The sequence below is a fragment of the Coregonus lavaretus genome (genome assembly GCF_964263955.1).
Source record: "Coregonus lavaretus genome assembly, chromosome: 23".
Taxonomy (NCBI): Eukaryota; Metazoa; Chordata; class Actinopteri; order Salmoniformes; family Salmonidae; genus Coregonus; species Coregonus lavaretus.
In genome coordinates, this window is record NC_140010.1 from 8630018 (window position 1) to 8645875 (window position 15858).

The window sequence follows — 15858 nt, forward strand, 5'->3', positions numbered from 1 at the left end:
CTCATAACTCCTGTTTCTGAAGCAGGTTTGTTTTTCACTGGTTTCGTTTTTGAAATAGATGACCACAACACACACAGGTATTATACGTCCTCCACATTTTGAACACTGAGGTAAGAAGAATATGCAGGACTACACATGTAATAGTCTGTCTCCGACTCCCAACACAACCTTTGCAGGTCTTTCCTGAGAGTGCAGGTTTTCTTTGACGTTTGTCTAGTAGTTGTTGTTTTGTATGTTTTTGTTGTTGTTTTGTATGTTGTTGTTGTTTTGTATGTTATTGATTTGTATGTTGCTGTTGTTGTTCTTGTATAATAACTCCTTGTTAGTAGCGTCGCCCCTCCAGTGGGATATAAGGTTCATTGTTTTGTCATTTTCCAACCTGCACCTCTCGTTCGCATCTCTGTGGACCTCTTATCTGAACAGAAGGATCGAGGGATGACAGTTCCTCTCCTCTCTTAGGCTGCATAGTGGTCAAAACTCCCCAGGTACTCCAGGGCAGCCTGGTAGCAGAACTGGTATTCATCCTGATCCAGGGAAATAGACAGGATAGAGCAACATCCTACCATTACTGTGGCTTCCAGACACAGAGAAACCACATGTACTTGTCTGATATCTATTGTTTTAAACAGTGAGACTGGGACAGGTGTTGGTGTGACTGTGAAGCCTACCTCTGTCTGTACCATGGCAGGGCGTTGTGTCCTCAGTATCTTGACAGTCTGGAAGATGTCCACAGCTCCTTCGTAGCGCATCCTCTCCAGAACGATACTCAGAGTGATGAAGACTCCGGTCCGCCCCACACCCGCACTGCGTACGCACGCACGCACACACACACACACACACACACACACACACACACACACACACACACACACACACACACACACACACACACACACTTACCAATATAGCGGCTAGACTAATGTACATCAGTAATCAGAATATGAGGCGTGTGAAGTATATCAGAGGAATGCATTGTTAGTCAAACCTACAGCTATGGCAATGACTCTTACCTGCAGTGGACACTGATTGGGCCGTCCTGTCCAAACTGCTCCTTGGTTTTGTGCACCTGGCCAATGAAGTCGATGAAGCCCTCTCCAGATTTAGGAACTCCCTGCTCTGGCCAATCGGTGAACTGGAACTGACGAACTGTCCGTGATTGGCCATCCTGATAGGAGAACGGGCAAAACAAGTGGTGATGAGAGCAATGTGGAGTATGAATACTCAGACTTTCCTCCATATTGTTACTGGTAAGCACTGATCTGCAGAGGTGTAGTCCAGGGTATACGCTGGTATACGGCGTATACCTACTTATTTTTCAGTCAGCATTGCGTATACCCACTTCTAAATCCCCCCTGATGCGCATCATTCAGTAATATCTGTGAGTCAGATTGCCTATTTTCTTCCTCGGGGATAGTGAAGCCATGACCCACCCTCCTCTGCCTCTAATTGGCTGGTACTCGCTGCTTTCACTGATTAGATTGGTTAACTTTAGGCATGAGGACTGATGAGCCAATCAGAGGCAGAGTAGGGCGGGTCATGCCGAGGAAAATATCGCTAATACCTCAGGTGCCAGTGAAAAAAAAAAAAAAAAAAACTCAGGTGCCGGTGCCACTTGACTACGATAACGGCAGCAGACCAAACAACGGATGAAGAAAGGACACAAGCGGCGGTGTGCCACCCCAGTTGATGGAAGACATCATTCTGAGGTAAGTTTTAAGGTGGTTTCCAAATGAATCATTATTTTAAACTACTGGCAAATTGCCAGTGACTGCACATTTAGAGGAGAAGAGATGTTGCCGCCAATAGTTAGTGCGAGTCGGCTAACGTTATGAAGCTAGCTACGTAGATTGGGATAATGTGGGGAAACCGGGGCATTGTTGGTTTTCAGTAAGTGTTTAATCAACCCAGTTCATAAGAATTTCATACCAGACTGATGAAACTGATTATCTCAATGTTTATGAAGCTTGTTTATTATTGTAAAGGTCTAAATTATAACGTTAGCCAAGTTACTAAGCCCTAAATTATAACATTAGCCAAGTTACTTAGCCCTAACTAACCTATATGATCTAGTTTAATTGCATAGTAGCTAAGCTGGTAGTTGATTTTTAAGTAAGTTAAAACACAAGAATGGGGACAAATAGTTTAAGATTCAGCCTAAAACAATATTGAGGTCTAATCAGGCTGTCTTATTTTGTATAGGGACAGGTAACCATGAAAAGGAAGGGAGATATTGCAGACTTTTTTGTAAAGAGGCACAAATCAGGCCCAGATCAGGCCCAGGCAGACCCCACCCCTAAAACCAGCAGCCCTGGCAGCTCTCAACCGGGAGCTAGCCAGGCAAGTCAGTGTGAGCATAGAGAAGGATCCAGTCTACCACCACCAGGTCAGAACACACAGGCAGTAAATTGCATCTCCAGTTTATTGAAAAGTGAAGCCTCACACTGTAACAAAAGGTGATTTTGACAGATTAAGCCTCATTTTGAATTTCTGTGTGATGTTATTTATTTTATTGCCCTTCTATTTATTTTGTCTGTATCCATGTTTGTTTTTTACAATGCTACTGTTATATAACATTTTGTGTTAAATTTGTTGTTTTTTTGTTAAATAAACTCTCCCAAGTATTTCACTCACTAATCTCCTGTATGCTTCAGCTTCACTTGCTGAAAATATTTCCACTTGGTTATGCAGATTGTTAATGTAAAGAGGGGGACCCATGTCTTGCTGATGACTATTGTGATCACAGTAGTGTGTGTGTGTGTGTGTGTGTGTGTGTGTAAGTGTGTGAGAGAGAGAGAGACAGGGAGATGCATAATTAGTTTTGTTGTTGTCTGTAGACATCAATAATGACTGGCCAGACCTGTGGAGTGCTAAACAAACAGAAGACTTCAAATCCAAGAACCCCTGGTTGGGATCCAAAAACAAAAAATTGGGTAAGTTTAGGTAGATTGCTAGTTTGGGTAACTTCTGAAACAGTGGGCACAGATAACTTTGTGTGTGTGTGTGTGTGTGTGTGTGTGTGTGTGTGTGTAAAGGACCATGCACACGTACAGCTGTGGATACAGGAGTAGTTACATTGTTTGTTTATGCTTCGCAGGATGTCTGGTCTGTAGCAGTGTGAACTCCATTGGGATCGACAAGGAGCAAGGACAAGGTGTATCGCTCTCAAGAGAATGGATGAACTTTGAAATTCAAGTGTCTGGCCAGGGAAGTAGAACAACAAGTTTGTCAATCTTGAGAAATAAGGTGAGGAAACATGCGTTGTCCAAGGCCCACACTCAGGCTGTGAAGGTGGCAGAGCAACAGAAAGAAGCTGCCATTGAGAATGCAGTGGAGACTATGACTGAGTCCTACATGAAGGAAACTGAAGCTGTGTTTCGAACAGCCTACCATCTGGCCAAAAAGAACCGACCCTTTTCTGACCATGAGAGCCTCATTGAGCTGCAGGAACTGAATGGTGTAAAAATGGGCTCAATACTTCATTCACGTTACAGTGCAACACAAATAATACAACATGTTGCTAGTGAGATGCAGAGCAAAATCATCAGTAGCATTATAGCATCATCCAGTAAGTTAGCTGTCCTAATTGACGAGGCATCTTCTTTAAGTCACAAAGCTGTCATGACAGTTTCTATTAAAGCATCAATTCAAGAAGAAAGCCCTGAGTTCATATTCCTGGAACTTGTTGAACTGGAAAATCAGAGAGCAGATGGCATATTACAGGCGTTACTCACCTGTTTAACTAATGCTGGCTTTACAGAAGAGTGGCTTCATGAAAACTGGGTAACATTTGTATCTGATGGAGCCAGTGTCATGCTAGGAAAGAAGTCAGGAGTAGCAACCAGACTGACTTTGAGATTCCCAAAGCTTTTTGTATGGCACTGCATGAACCATAGACTTGAACTTGCTGTGTCAGATGCAGTTGATGAGGTAAACTCTGTCAATCACTTTAAAACTTTTATCCAGAAGCTATACTCTCTGTATAGTGTGTCAAACAAAAATGAACGTGAACTTGTTAATGCAGCAGCTGAAGTAGGCTCACAACTTCTTCGCATTGGCAGAATCTTGGATGTACGCTGGGTGGCCAGTAGCTTTCGGACTGTTCGTGCTGTTTGGACATCCCTGGGAGCTCTTGTGCAGCACTTTAAAAATGCTTGCAGTGATGAGATGAGGTCCACCAAAGAGAGGCAGATGTACAGAGGTTTGTTAGACCGTGTTCAAAGTCCAGAATTCATTTGTGACCTTGGCCTCATGTACGACACTCTCCATGAACTAAGTCTCCTGTCACAGGAGCTTCAGTCTCGTTCTATAACGCTCCTCAGAGCAGAGCATCTGCTGAAACGCTCAATCAGAGTGATCCAGTCATTCAAAGAGAGTCCAGGTGAGAAATATAGTGAGGCTTTAGAAGCAAAACAGACTGGGGAGTATCGGTCTATAGCCCTGAAAACAAATGCAAAGCTGAAGTCTATCAATCCAGGCCAGTTCTTACAAAGCCTTGTGAACAATCTGGAGAAACGCTTGTCTTTTGAAGATGAGACCATCATGGACCTCAGCATCCTTGATCAGAGTAAGTGGCCATCAAAGCCCAGCATCCGCCATGGTGAAGAACAAGTTAAGCGACTGTGCAAGCGATTTAACTTGTGCACAGACCAAGCACTGAATGGGATGCGGGACCTACTGGAAGAGCCCAGTAGTGAGCCCAAGGACCTAAAACCACTTATGAACTGTATGAAAACATTCCCTGTCGGTACAGCAGAGTGTGAGAGGAATTTTAGCCTTATGAACAATATAAGCTCAGACAAGAGGGCTGTCCTTCTGATCTCAAACATATCAAACTTGATGATGATTAATATCAACGGCCCACCAACTTCCAAGTTTGATCCTAGAAAATATACAAGGACCTGGTTGAAGAGCCATCGTGCTGCCTCTTCGGTGCGTTCTAGACAGTGCAGTGTGAAAGCTCCTGCAGAAAGCAAATTTGTCTGGAATATACTGTAGTATGAGCAAAGGTCAGAAACCCAGTGCTGGGTTGAGAGAGTATATCACTGTTGATGTGTTGTTAATGCATATATTTTTGTTAATTGTTAACTAAATATTGTTGTAACATATTTTGTTGAATGATTTACCGGTAAATGAACATGTTCAAAACAAAGCATATAGCAATATGAACAAGGATGCATTGTCACCTTCAGATTTGAAGTATTTTATTTAAATAAATGTGCAAAAAATAATCGAAACACCATTTCCTGTTTGCCTCATGATAAATACATTTTACATTCATCCAGGCTGCTCTTGTGACCAGTAGTAACTACAAACTGCTCCTAATCAAGTCATGATCATTTTATAATAGTGTGCAAGTAGAAATTACATATTTTTGGGTAAACTAAATCATAGTCTTACATGTCACTGTTTCTAAAACAGGGCTTTTTTCTGGACTACTTAAAAAAAAAAAAGGTGAATACTGAGAGTATACCCACTTCTCCAGGGACCACTACACCACTGCTGATCTGTATGTGAGTGGATAAGTAAAGGTAAGATTTCCCATCTACTGCTTTAACCAAACAAGCTATTGGACTATCTATTACCAGAGTTGTGTCTTATCATAAGATTGCAGGTCTGTTCTGGTGGCTGAGCACCAACACCATCCCTCTCATCTTCTGTCTGTGTATGAGTCCTGTCCTGTCCTGTCCTGTCTGCCAGACTCTGTGTCCTGCCTGTTCTCTGCTCAGACGGCGTGACTCCACTTTGACAGAGATCAATACAACATCTGTCAATGGGCCGTCAGGACAGGACAGGCTTAACTGGAGTAATCTACGGCTCACACACACACACAGGAATGCAAGCATGCACGAACACACACACACACACACACACAATCAGGGCGTCAGGAGAGGACAGGGTTGACTACTGTGTAATCTACTGTGGATCGATGGAACATGTTAGCTGCCAGCGACAGATAGAGGAGAGAGGGGAGAGATCAGGGTGTCTGATTACAATATCAAATATGCTACAAAAGGGATGTAATTTACAAGCAACATGAAAAACACACACAGGCACACAGCCTTGCGTCATTGACCTTGCCTTGTCTGAGGAGGATATACAGCAGGGGTGTCAAACATACGGCCCGCGGGCCGGATCAGGCCCGCAAACGGGTTTAATCCGGCCCGCGAGATGATTTAAAAAAAAAAAAAAAATATTTTTTTTATTTTTTTTAAGTATAAAAATGCGCTGCAATTTTTCAATAAAATAAACTGCTGTTCCAATTGCGTCCACTGGATGGCGCAATAGCAATTGTGTTAAGCAAGCAAACTGTTTATACCGGGGCAGAGCAAGTAGGTCAAGCACGTGCAGCCAATGAGCTACTTTGTTTTGCCCGCAATATTTATTACGGCTTCTACTTTTAACATTATGTGCTTTGGCACCCTCATTGCCCCAATATGTCTCTGTCAAAAAAGAGAAAAGTGGACGCAGAGTGCAGAGTGTTCCAAGAAAAATGGTCATCCTATTTAATCACGGAATTGAATGGGAAAGCTGTATGTTTGGTGTGTTCAGAGCATGTTGCAGTGCTGAAAGAATATAACCTTCGTCGCCACTATGTGAGTCTTCATGCCGACAAATATGACAACTTTCAAGGACAGCGGAGATGAGAGAAGGTGAATGAACTGTTGGCGGGTCTGAAGAAACAGCAGTCTGTGTTTACTCACAGCCGAGACATCAGTGACGCTGCAGTGAAAGCTAGCTACCTCATTGCTAATGAAATCGCAGTGGCTTCAAAACCATTTAGTGAGGGTGAATTTGTAAAAACATGCATGATGAAGGCAGCGGAGATTGTGTGCCCTGAAAAGCGGCAGGCTTTTGCAAATATCAGCCTGACAAGAAACACAGTTGCAGACAGGATTTCCGATCTTTCAGTGTATTTGGACAGCCAGTTGAAGCAAAAAGTAAAGTCATTTATTGCGTTTTCGGTTGCAATTGATGAAAGCACGGACATTACAGATGTTGCACAACTGGCCATTTTTTCATCCGCGGAGTTGATGACACATTGACCGTCACCGAGGAGTTCGTGGAGTTGGTGCCGATGACAGATACAACGACAGCAGCTGATATTTTTACCGCACTCGTCGGCGCGCTGGACAGGGTCGGAGTGGACTGGTCCCGCGCTGTCAGCCTGGCTACAGATGGTGCGCCCTCAATGATCGGGAAAAAAGCAGGCGTTGTGACAAAGTTCAGAGAGAAAGTGCAATCTGCAAATGGAGGACGTGATTTTTTGACTTTTCACTGTATTTTGCACCAGGAGGCTTTGTGTTGCAAGTCATTAAAGATGGATAACGTCATGAAGGTGGTCATCCAAACTGTTAATTTCATCCGATCCAGAAGCCTGAATCACCGTCAGTTTGACAGCCTTCTCAGAGAGAAAGACCACATCTATGGCCTGCCATACCACACTGAGGTAAGATGGTTAAGCCGAGGTGCTGTGCTGAGGCGTTTCTTTGATTTACGAGAAGAAATTGAACAGTTCATGGAAGAAAAGGGCAAACCAGTGTTAGAATTTCATTCCGCAGAATGGATGCCGGACCTTGCATTTATGGTGGATGTTACAGAGCACCTGAATAACTTGAACAAACAGCTGCAAGGGCGCAACAAAGTTGTCACGCAGTATTATGACAGCATACGTTCTTTCAAGTTGAAGCTGTCATTGTGGGAGACGCAACTTGCCGGTGGTGATGCAGCTCACTTCCCCTGTCTGAAAAATGTGTGCGCGACCCAAAATGCGGCAGACATGAAGCGGTTCAAAGATAAAATAACTGGACTGTTACGGGAGTTTGAGCAACGCTTTCAGATTTATGTTTATATGTTTTTATGTTGATGTGCTATTGTTTTTAATTGATTTTATTTTATTTGTATATTTAACCTATTCTTGATTCTGTGGTTCTTGCACTTGTTTGGGGAACAGGATTTCATTATTTTTATCTACATTTCTGCCTGAGAAATGACACCCTGATATAGTTCTGTGATCTGTGAAACAGTTCTGTTAATCACTGAGGCATTGTGTGTTTGTGTGTTCTTTTTCTTTAGAATTTTCAAATAAACTTGACGTGTTTTATGATTAATAGTGATGTTGTGCTTGTACTATTTTGGACACACTGTCCTCAGGCTCCAGCTTTATGTTGTATGTTGATCGTATTAAAACAAAGAAAACAATCTGAAGTTGTTGTTTTTAAGTTATATTTACCACGATTTTTCCGGTCCGGCCCACTTGGGAATAGATTTTCCTCCATGTGGCCCCTGAGCTAAAATGAGTTTGACACCCCTGATATACAGTATTGTGGACACACAAATATATACACACACACACACTCACCCTTGCATCGGTGACCTTAAACTCTCTGAGGATGTACTGAGGCATGTTGTATTCAGCCATGGGGTCCACTACAAAGTACTGGTACCGAGCTGACCGCTCTGCGGGCCAGTACTGATGGCACTTCTCCTGCAGGTACACACAGAGGTACAGAGATGGCATCAGGTATGTATTTGTGTCTGTGAGTGTGTTTGTATGTGTGTGTATGTGTTTGTATGTGTGTGCGAGCATGCGTGCATGAGCATGCGTGTGCAAGTGCGTTTGTGTGTGTATGTGCACGTGTGTGTGTAACCTTACCCGTCCCATCTCCCTCAGTTTAGTGAGCATGACCACGATGGTAGAGTTGTGTTCCCACAGCATCCTCCAGAAGTCCTCTGTGGTCTCAGCCAGTGGGCCCTGGGTAGCCATGTAACCTCTCTGCTGCCTACACACATTAGATGATGGGTGTTGTGTTATAAAGGGTTCTGATCTAATGTAAAGACACCATAGAAATAGAATGGACACATCTCTAAAATTAAGATTTTTTAAATTATGTTATAAGCTTAATTTGAGACCCAAAATATGGCTACTGGTCCACATATCATGGAACAATGCCTTGAAATGGGATGCCCATATTACTAAATCTTCTTCCTTGGTTAAGTTGTACCTGTATCCATCAATGTAGCTGGCGTTGATGTAATCTGATCCTTCCAGGCCTCTGATTGGCTGCAGACAGACGCGGGTGGTCTCATAGGACATGATGTTGACCAGGCGGTTCTTAAATTTGTTACATGGCAGGTTGGCACTGACGAACCGAGACGTGTGGGCTTTGGTGTTGGCCAGACGCTGGGGGGAGAGAGGGTGGGGGAGAGAGGGGGGAGGGAGAGAGAAGGGGGAGGGAGAAAGAGGGGAGGGGGATTTAGTTTTTCCCCCACCGAAACACATTCCTATTAACAAAGTTAAAGGGCAATGCATTCTTCCTAATTTTTATTCTGTACTTGCATTGAATAACTCTTTATTTCTACTATATTTCTACATGTTTTCTATTCAAAATGTATGCTACTGTATGTATTTCGATACTTGGTATTTCTATGTTTACCTTGAACTCCAGCTCCGTGCCGGTGACGTATATCTGTTCTATCTGTTATATTTCTATGTTTACCTTGAACTCCAGCTCCATGCCGGTGACGTGCTCTCCACTCTCCACCTTGCCCAGCTTCTGCATGTAGGAGAACAGGTTCCGGGCCGCCACCTCCGTGTTCCCACAAGCCACTGCTTCCAGCAGCGCCTCGTGGATGAAGGCGTACTGGTCTTCCGTCTGCACCATGTAGTTCCGCTGTGACCTCATCAGAGTGACGTGACCGTAGATGTCGGCCGTGCGCTCGTGTCTGATCCGTTCCAGCATGGCGTCGATCACGATGAAGCAACCGGTACGACCCACGCCCGCACTGAGAGAGGTAAGAGAGAGAGAAAGAAAGAGAGGAAAATATATATGAGTGTAAACATATACCTACTGAACTGTCAGTGGCAATTCTTCAGGACAGTCTGTCATGTGTGGGTGACTGGATCCAGTGTGTGTGTTTGTGTGTGTGTGTGTGCGAGTATGTGCTGTGTGCGTGTCGCAGGTGTTTGGTATATGTGTGTGCGGTATATATGTGTGTGTGGGTATGTGTGTGTATCCTCGTACCTGCAGTGTGCGATGACAGGACCAGCATCAGGGGGGTTGCAGGCTTTAACCCTGCGTAGGAAGGCCAGGAATGGGGTGGGGTACTCTGGTACACCGTGGTCCGGCCAGGCAGTGAACTGGAACTGACGTACCTCCCTCAGCTCACTACAACCACTCTGAGAGGGGAAGGGATTATTATCATTACTACAACTATTAGAGCAAATCTGTGAGAAAGGAGAGTAGAGAGAAGAGAGGAGAGTAGAGAGAAGAGAGGTGAGTAGAGAGAAGAGAGGAGAGTAGGGAGAAGAGAGGAGAGTAGAGAGAAGAGAGGAGAGTAGAGAGAAGAGAGGAGAGTAGAGAGGAGAGAGGAGAGAGGAGAGAGGAGAGTGGAGAGAAGAGAGAAGAAAGGAGAGTAGAGAGAAGAGAGGAGAGTGGAGAGAAGAGAGGAGAGTAGGGAGAAGAGAGGAGAGTAGAGAGAAGAGAGGAGAGTGGAGAGAAGAGAGGAGAGTAGGGAGAAGAGAGGAGAGTAGAGAGAAGAACGGAGAGTAGAGAGAAGAGAGGAGAGAGAAGAAAGGAGAGTAGAGAGAAGAGAGGAGAGTAGGGAGAAGAGAGGAGAGGAGAGTAGAGAGGAGAGTAGAGAGAAGAAAGGAGAGTGGAGAGAAGAGAGGAGAGTAGAGAGAAGAACGGAGAGTAGAGAGAAGAAATTAGAGTAGAGAGAAGAGAGCAGAGTAGGGAGAAGAGAGGAGAGTAAAGAGAAGAGAGGAGAGTAGGGAGGAGAGAAGAGAGGAGAGTAGGGAGAAGAGCGGTGAGTAGGGAGAAGAGAGGAGAATAGAGGAGAGTAGAGAGAGGAGAGTAGAGTAGAGAGAAGAGAGGAGAGGAGAGTAGGGAGAGGAGAGGAATAGACAGAAGAGAGTAGAGAGAAGAGAGGAGAGTAGAAAGGAGAGTAGGGAGAAGAGAAGAGAGTAGAGTAGAGATGAGAGTAGGGAGAAGAGAGGAGAGTAAAGAGAAGAGGAGAGTAGGGAGAAGAGAGGAGAGCAGAGAGAAGAGAAGAGGGGGAGTAGGGAGAAGAGATGAGATTAGAGAGGAGAGTGGGAGAAGAGAGGTGAGTAGAGAGAAGAGAGAAGAGTAGGGAGAAGAGAGGAGAGTAGGGAGAAGAGAGGAGAGTAAGGAGAAGAGAGGAGGTAAGGAGAGTAAAGAGAAGAAAGAATAGTAGTGAGAAGAGAGGAGAGTAGGGAGGAGAGTAGAGAGAAGAGAGGAGAGAAAGGAGAAGAGAGGAGAGAAGAGAGGAGAGTAGAGAGAAGAGAGGGGAGGAGAGTAGAGAGGAGAGAAGAGAGGAGAGCAGGAAGAAGAGAGGAGAGCAGAGAGAAGAGAGGAGAGTAGAGAGAAGAGAGGAGAGTGGGAGGAGAGAGGTGAGTAGAGAGAAGAGAGAAGAGTAGGGAGAAGAGAGGAGAGTAGGGAGAAGAGGGGAGAGTAGGGAGAAGAGGGGAGAGTAAGGAGAAGAGAGGAGAGTAAGGAGAAAGGAGAGTAAAGAGAAGAAAGAAGAGTAGTGAGGAGAGAGGAGAGTAGGGAGGAGAGTAGAGAGAAGAGAGGAGAGAAGGGAGAAGAGAGGAGAGAAGAGAGGAGAGTAGAGAGAAGAGAGGGGAGGAGAGAAGAGAGGAGAGCAGGAAGAAAAGAGGAGAGCAGAGAGAAGAGAAGAGAGTAGAGAGAAGAGAGGAGAGTAGAGAGAATAGAAGAGAGTAGAGAGAAAAGAGTAGATTAGAGAGAAGAGAGGAGAGAAGAGTAGAGAGAAGAGAGGAGAGTGGGAGGAGAGAGGTGAGTAGAGAGAAGAGAGAATAGTAGGGAGAAGAGAGGAGAGTAGGGAGAAGAGGGGAGAGTAGGGAGAAGAGGGGAGAGTAAGGAGAAGAGAGGAGAGTAAGGAGAAGGAGAGTAAAGAGAAGAAGAAGAGTAGTGAGAAGAGAGGAGAGTAGGGAGGGAGAGTAGAGAGAAGAGAGGAGAGAAGGGAGAAGAGAGGAGAGAAGAGAGGAGAGTAGAGAGAAGAGAGGGGAGGAGAGAAGAGAGGAGAGCAGGAAGAAGAGAGGAGAGCAGGAAGAAGAGAGGAGAGCAGAGAGAAGAGAGGAGAGTAGAGAGAAGAGAGGAGAGTAGAGAGAATAGAAGAGAGTAGAGAGAAAAATAGTAGAGTAGAGAGAAGAGAGTAGAGTAGAGAGAAGAGAAAAGAGGAGAGTAGAGATGAGAGAGGAGAGTAGGGAGAATAGAATAGAAGAGAGGAGAGAGGAGAGTGGATATTAGAGAGGAGAGTAGGGAGAAGAGAGGAAAGTAGAGAGGAGAGTTGAGTGGAGAGTAGAGAGAAGAGAGGAGATAAGAGAGGAGAGTAGGGGAGATGAGTAGAGTGAAGAGTGGAGATTAGAGAGATGAGAGGAGAGTAGAGAGAAGAGAGGAGTAGAGAGGAGAGTAGTGAGAGAGAGAGATTAGAGAGAAGTGAGGAGAGTAGGGAGAAGAGTAGAGTGAAGAGAGGAGAGAAGAGAGGAGAGTAGAGAGTAGAGAGGAGATTAGAGAAGAGATGAGAGTAGGGAGAAGAGTAGAGTGAAGAGAGGAGAGTAGAGAGAAGAGAGGAGAGTAGAGAGAAGAGATTGAGAGTAGGAAGAAGAGAGGTGAGTAGGGAGAAGAGAGGAGAATAGAGAAGAGAGGAGAGTAGAGAGTAGAGAGAGAGAGGAAAGTAGGGAGGAGAGTAGAGAGGAGAGAGGAGAGAGGAGAGTAGGGAGAAGAGAGGAGAGTAGAGAGAAGAGAGGAGAGTAGAGAGAAGAGAGTAGAGTAGGGAGAAGACAGGTGAGTAGGGAGAAGAGAGGTGAAGAGAGAAGAGAGGAGAGTAGAGAGAAGAGTAGAGAGAAAGAGGAGGAAGAGAGGAGAGTAGAGAGGAGAGAGAGGAGAGAGGAGAGAGGTGTGAGGAGAGAAGAGAGGGAGTAGAGAGGAGAGAGGAGAGTGGAGAGAGGAGAGAGGAGAGAGGAGAATAGAGAAGAGAGGAGAGTAGAGAGTAGAGAGATGAGAGGAAGTAGGGAGGAGAGTAGAGAGAGAGAGGAGAGAGGGAGAGTAGGGAGAAGAGAGGAGAGTAGAGAGAAGAGAGGAGAGTAGAGAGAATGAGAGGAGATTAGAGAGAAGAGAGGAGAGTAGAGAGAAGAGAGGAGAGTAGAGAGAAGAGAGGAGAGTAGAGAGAAGAGAGGAGAGTAGAGAGAAGAGAGGAGAGTAGGGAGAAGAGAGGTGAGTTGGGAGAAGAGAGGTGAAGAGAGAGAAGAGAGGAGAGGTAGAGAGTAGAGTAGAGAGGAGAGAGGAGAGAGGAGAGAGGAGAGAGGAGAGAGTAGAGAGTAGAGTAGAGTGGAGAGAGGAGAGAGGATGAGAGAAGAGAGGAGAGAGGAGAGAGGAGAGAGGAGAGAGGAGAGAGGAGAGAGGAGAGAGGAGAGAGGAGAGAGGAGCGAAGAGAGGGGAAATAGTAGAGAGGAGAGAGGAGAGAGGAGAGAGGAGAGTGGAGAGAGGAGAGAGGAGAGAGGAGAGAGAAGAGAGGAGAGAGTAGAGAGTAGAGTAGAGAGGAGAGAGGGGAGTAGAGAGGGAGAGGAGAGAGGAGAGAGGAGAGAGGAGAGAGGAGAGAGGAAGAGAGAAGAGAGGAAGAGAGAAGAGAGGAGAGAGGAGAGAGAGATGAGAGAGAGAAGGAGAGAGGAGAGAGGAGAGAGGAGAGAGGAGAGAGGATGAGAGGAGAGAGGAGAGAGGAGAGAGGAGAGAGGAGAGAGGAGAGAGGAGAGTGGAGAGAGGAGAGAGGAGAGGAGAGAGGGAGAGGAGAGAAGGAGAGAGGAGAGAGGAGAGAGGACGAGAGGAGAGAGAGAGAGGAGAGAGAAGAGAGGAGAGAGGAGAGAGGAGAGAGGAGAGAGGAGAGAGGAGAGAGGAGAGAGGAGAGAGGAGAGAGGAGAGAGGAGAGAGGAGAGAGTAGGGAGAAGAGAGGAGAGGCTCAGGCTGACTGGCTGACTGGATAGAATGCAACGCTCCATTAGCTACTGCCTAATAACCCTCCCGTTTGTTCTCTGCTCTGTTCTCACAGGCTGACAGTGCAGATTGACTTAAAATCCCTTCAAATTGTTTCTGGTTCATTAGCCGACAGTGTCAAAGTATCACGGGGCATGACAGTAAATGAATCAACAGCAAATGACAGGCGATTTACCAAAGAGAGAGGAAAAGACTGGACGGAGGCAGATAAGACCAAAGAGAGCCAGGGAGGTGAGGTGGAGTTTGTGTGTTTGAGTGAGTGCTTAGGTGTGCTTCTATGCATGTGTGTGTGTGTAAAGTTTGTGTGCATGCGTGTGTGTACTGACCTTGTGCAGGAGAAGGTGCGTACGCAGAAGGTGGCCAGTTCCATAGTGTCCAATAGGGTGACCTGAGTCATCCCATAGGTCTCTGAACCCCGGCTCGGCCAGTACTGGTCACACTTTATCTACAGGAGGAAGAAACACCTTCATCAGCACCACTGTTATCAAAATTATCATTGTCAGGAACATCATCATCATCAGTAACAACATCAATGTCATAATTGTCAGGGTCATACTCATCAGCATCATCATCATCATCAACAACATTATCGTCATCATCATCATCAACAACATCATCATCATCATCATCATCATCAACAACATTAACATCATCATCATCAACAACATTAACATAATCATCATCAACAACATTAACATCATCATCAATATTAACAACATCATCATCATCATCAACAACATTTACATCATCATCAACAACATCAATCATCAACAACAACATTTACAACATCATCATCATCATCAACAACATTAACATCATCCTCAGCAGCAGCACCTCATCTTCGTCATCGTCTTCAATGTCAAAATTAACGTCCTCATCATCGTCATTCTCATTATTATTGTCATAAAAAACAACTTGACATAACCAGAAAATACTAATCTATCAGCCTAATTGTCTTGACCTACTTAGATATCTTAATATGGCTCTGATGCTAAAATTACTGGCAGTGCCTTTGAATGGATGGCAGCCGATTGATTACAGCTGATGACAGTATCCTATCATCCTCAGTGGATGACTCATGACTGTGTCCTATAAAGTGCCCTACCGTGGGTGACAGCCCTCTAGTAACCTTCAGTGACTAAGAGTATTGGATGACAGTGAGTGGATGACAGTAGTGCCCTACAGGGGATGACAGAGCCCTTAAATAGTGGATGACAGTGAGTGGATGACAGTAGTGCCCTACAGGGGATGACAGAGCCCTTAAATAGTGGATGACAGTGAGTGGATGACTTCCACCTTACTGTGACTGACAGAGCCCTAGTCCCCTTCATAGTGGCTGAGTGTTGCCCTACAGTACACTCTTAGAAAAGAAGGTGCTACCTGGAACCATAACTATTTGGGATCCAAGTGGAACCCTTTCACTAATACTAGGTTCTACGTGGAACCCTTTCACGAGTAAATGGTTAAAAAAAAAATGTATCTACCTAGAACCAAAAATGGTTCTCCTATGGGGACAAACAAAGTGGATGAGTGTTGCCCTACAGTAGATAATGTCAGTGAGTGGATGAGTGTTGCCCTCTCCTGTCTCTGTCCCGTCTCACCCGTGACTTCTCCTCCAGTCTGGTCATCATGACCACGGAGGCTGCTCTCTGTTCCCACACCATCCTCCAGAAGTCCCCAAATGTCTCTGCCAGTGGGCCCCTGTGTGGCGATGTAGGCATTCTGCTTCCTGTAGCCATCTATGTAGTTAGCATTGATGTAGTCACTGCCCAGGATACCTTCATATGGAGGGGGAGAATGTGGGGGGAAGAGGAGAGGTGTGTGGTGGGTT

General features: G+C 45.3%; 1 protein-coding gene across 1 annotated transcript in view; it reads right to left on the reverse strand.

Annotated features, from left to right (window-relative positions):
- Positions 1 to 455: 455 nt before the first annotated feature.
- LOC311098856 (receptor-type tyrosine-protein phosphatase S-like) overlaps positions 456 to 15858 on the reverse strand; it is a gene marked incomplete at both ends in the record, with an annotated part of 115535 nt that continues 100132 nt past the window's right edge. The window contains 11 exon segments of the mRNA XM_084139421.1: positions 456 to 524; positions 669 to 804; positions 1011 to 1165; positions 8360 to 8485; positions 8654 to 8780; positions 9003 to 9181; positions 9498 to 9783; positions 10023 to 10177; positions 14350 to 14472; positions 15629 to 15727; positions 15729 to 15805. Coding sequence (XP_083995547.1) covers positions 456 to 524; positions 669 to 804; positions 1011 to 1165; positions 8360 to 8485; positions 8654 to 8780; positions 9003 to 9181; positions 9498 to 9783; positions 10023 to 10177; positions 14350 to 14472; positions 15629 to 15727; positions 15729 to 15805 — 1532 coding nt within the window.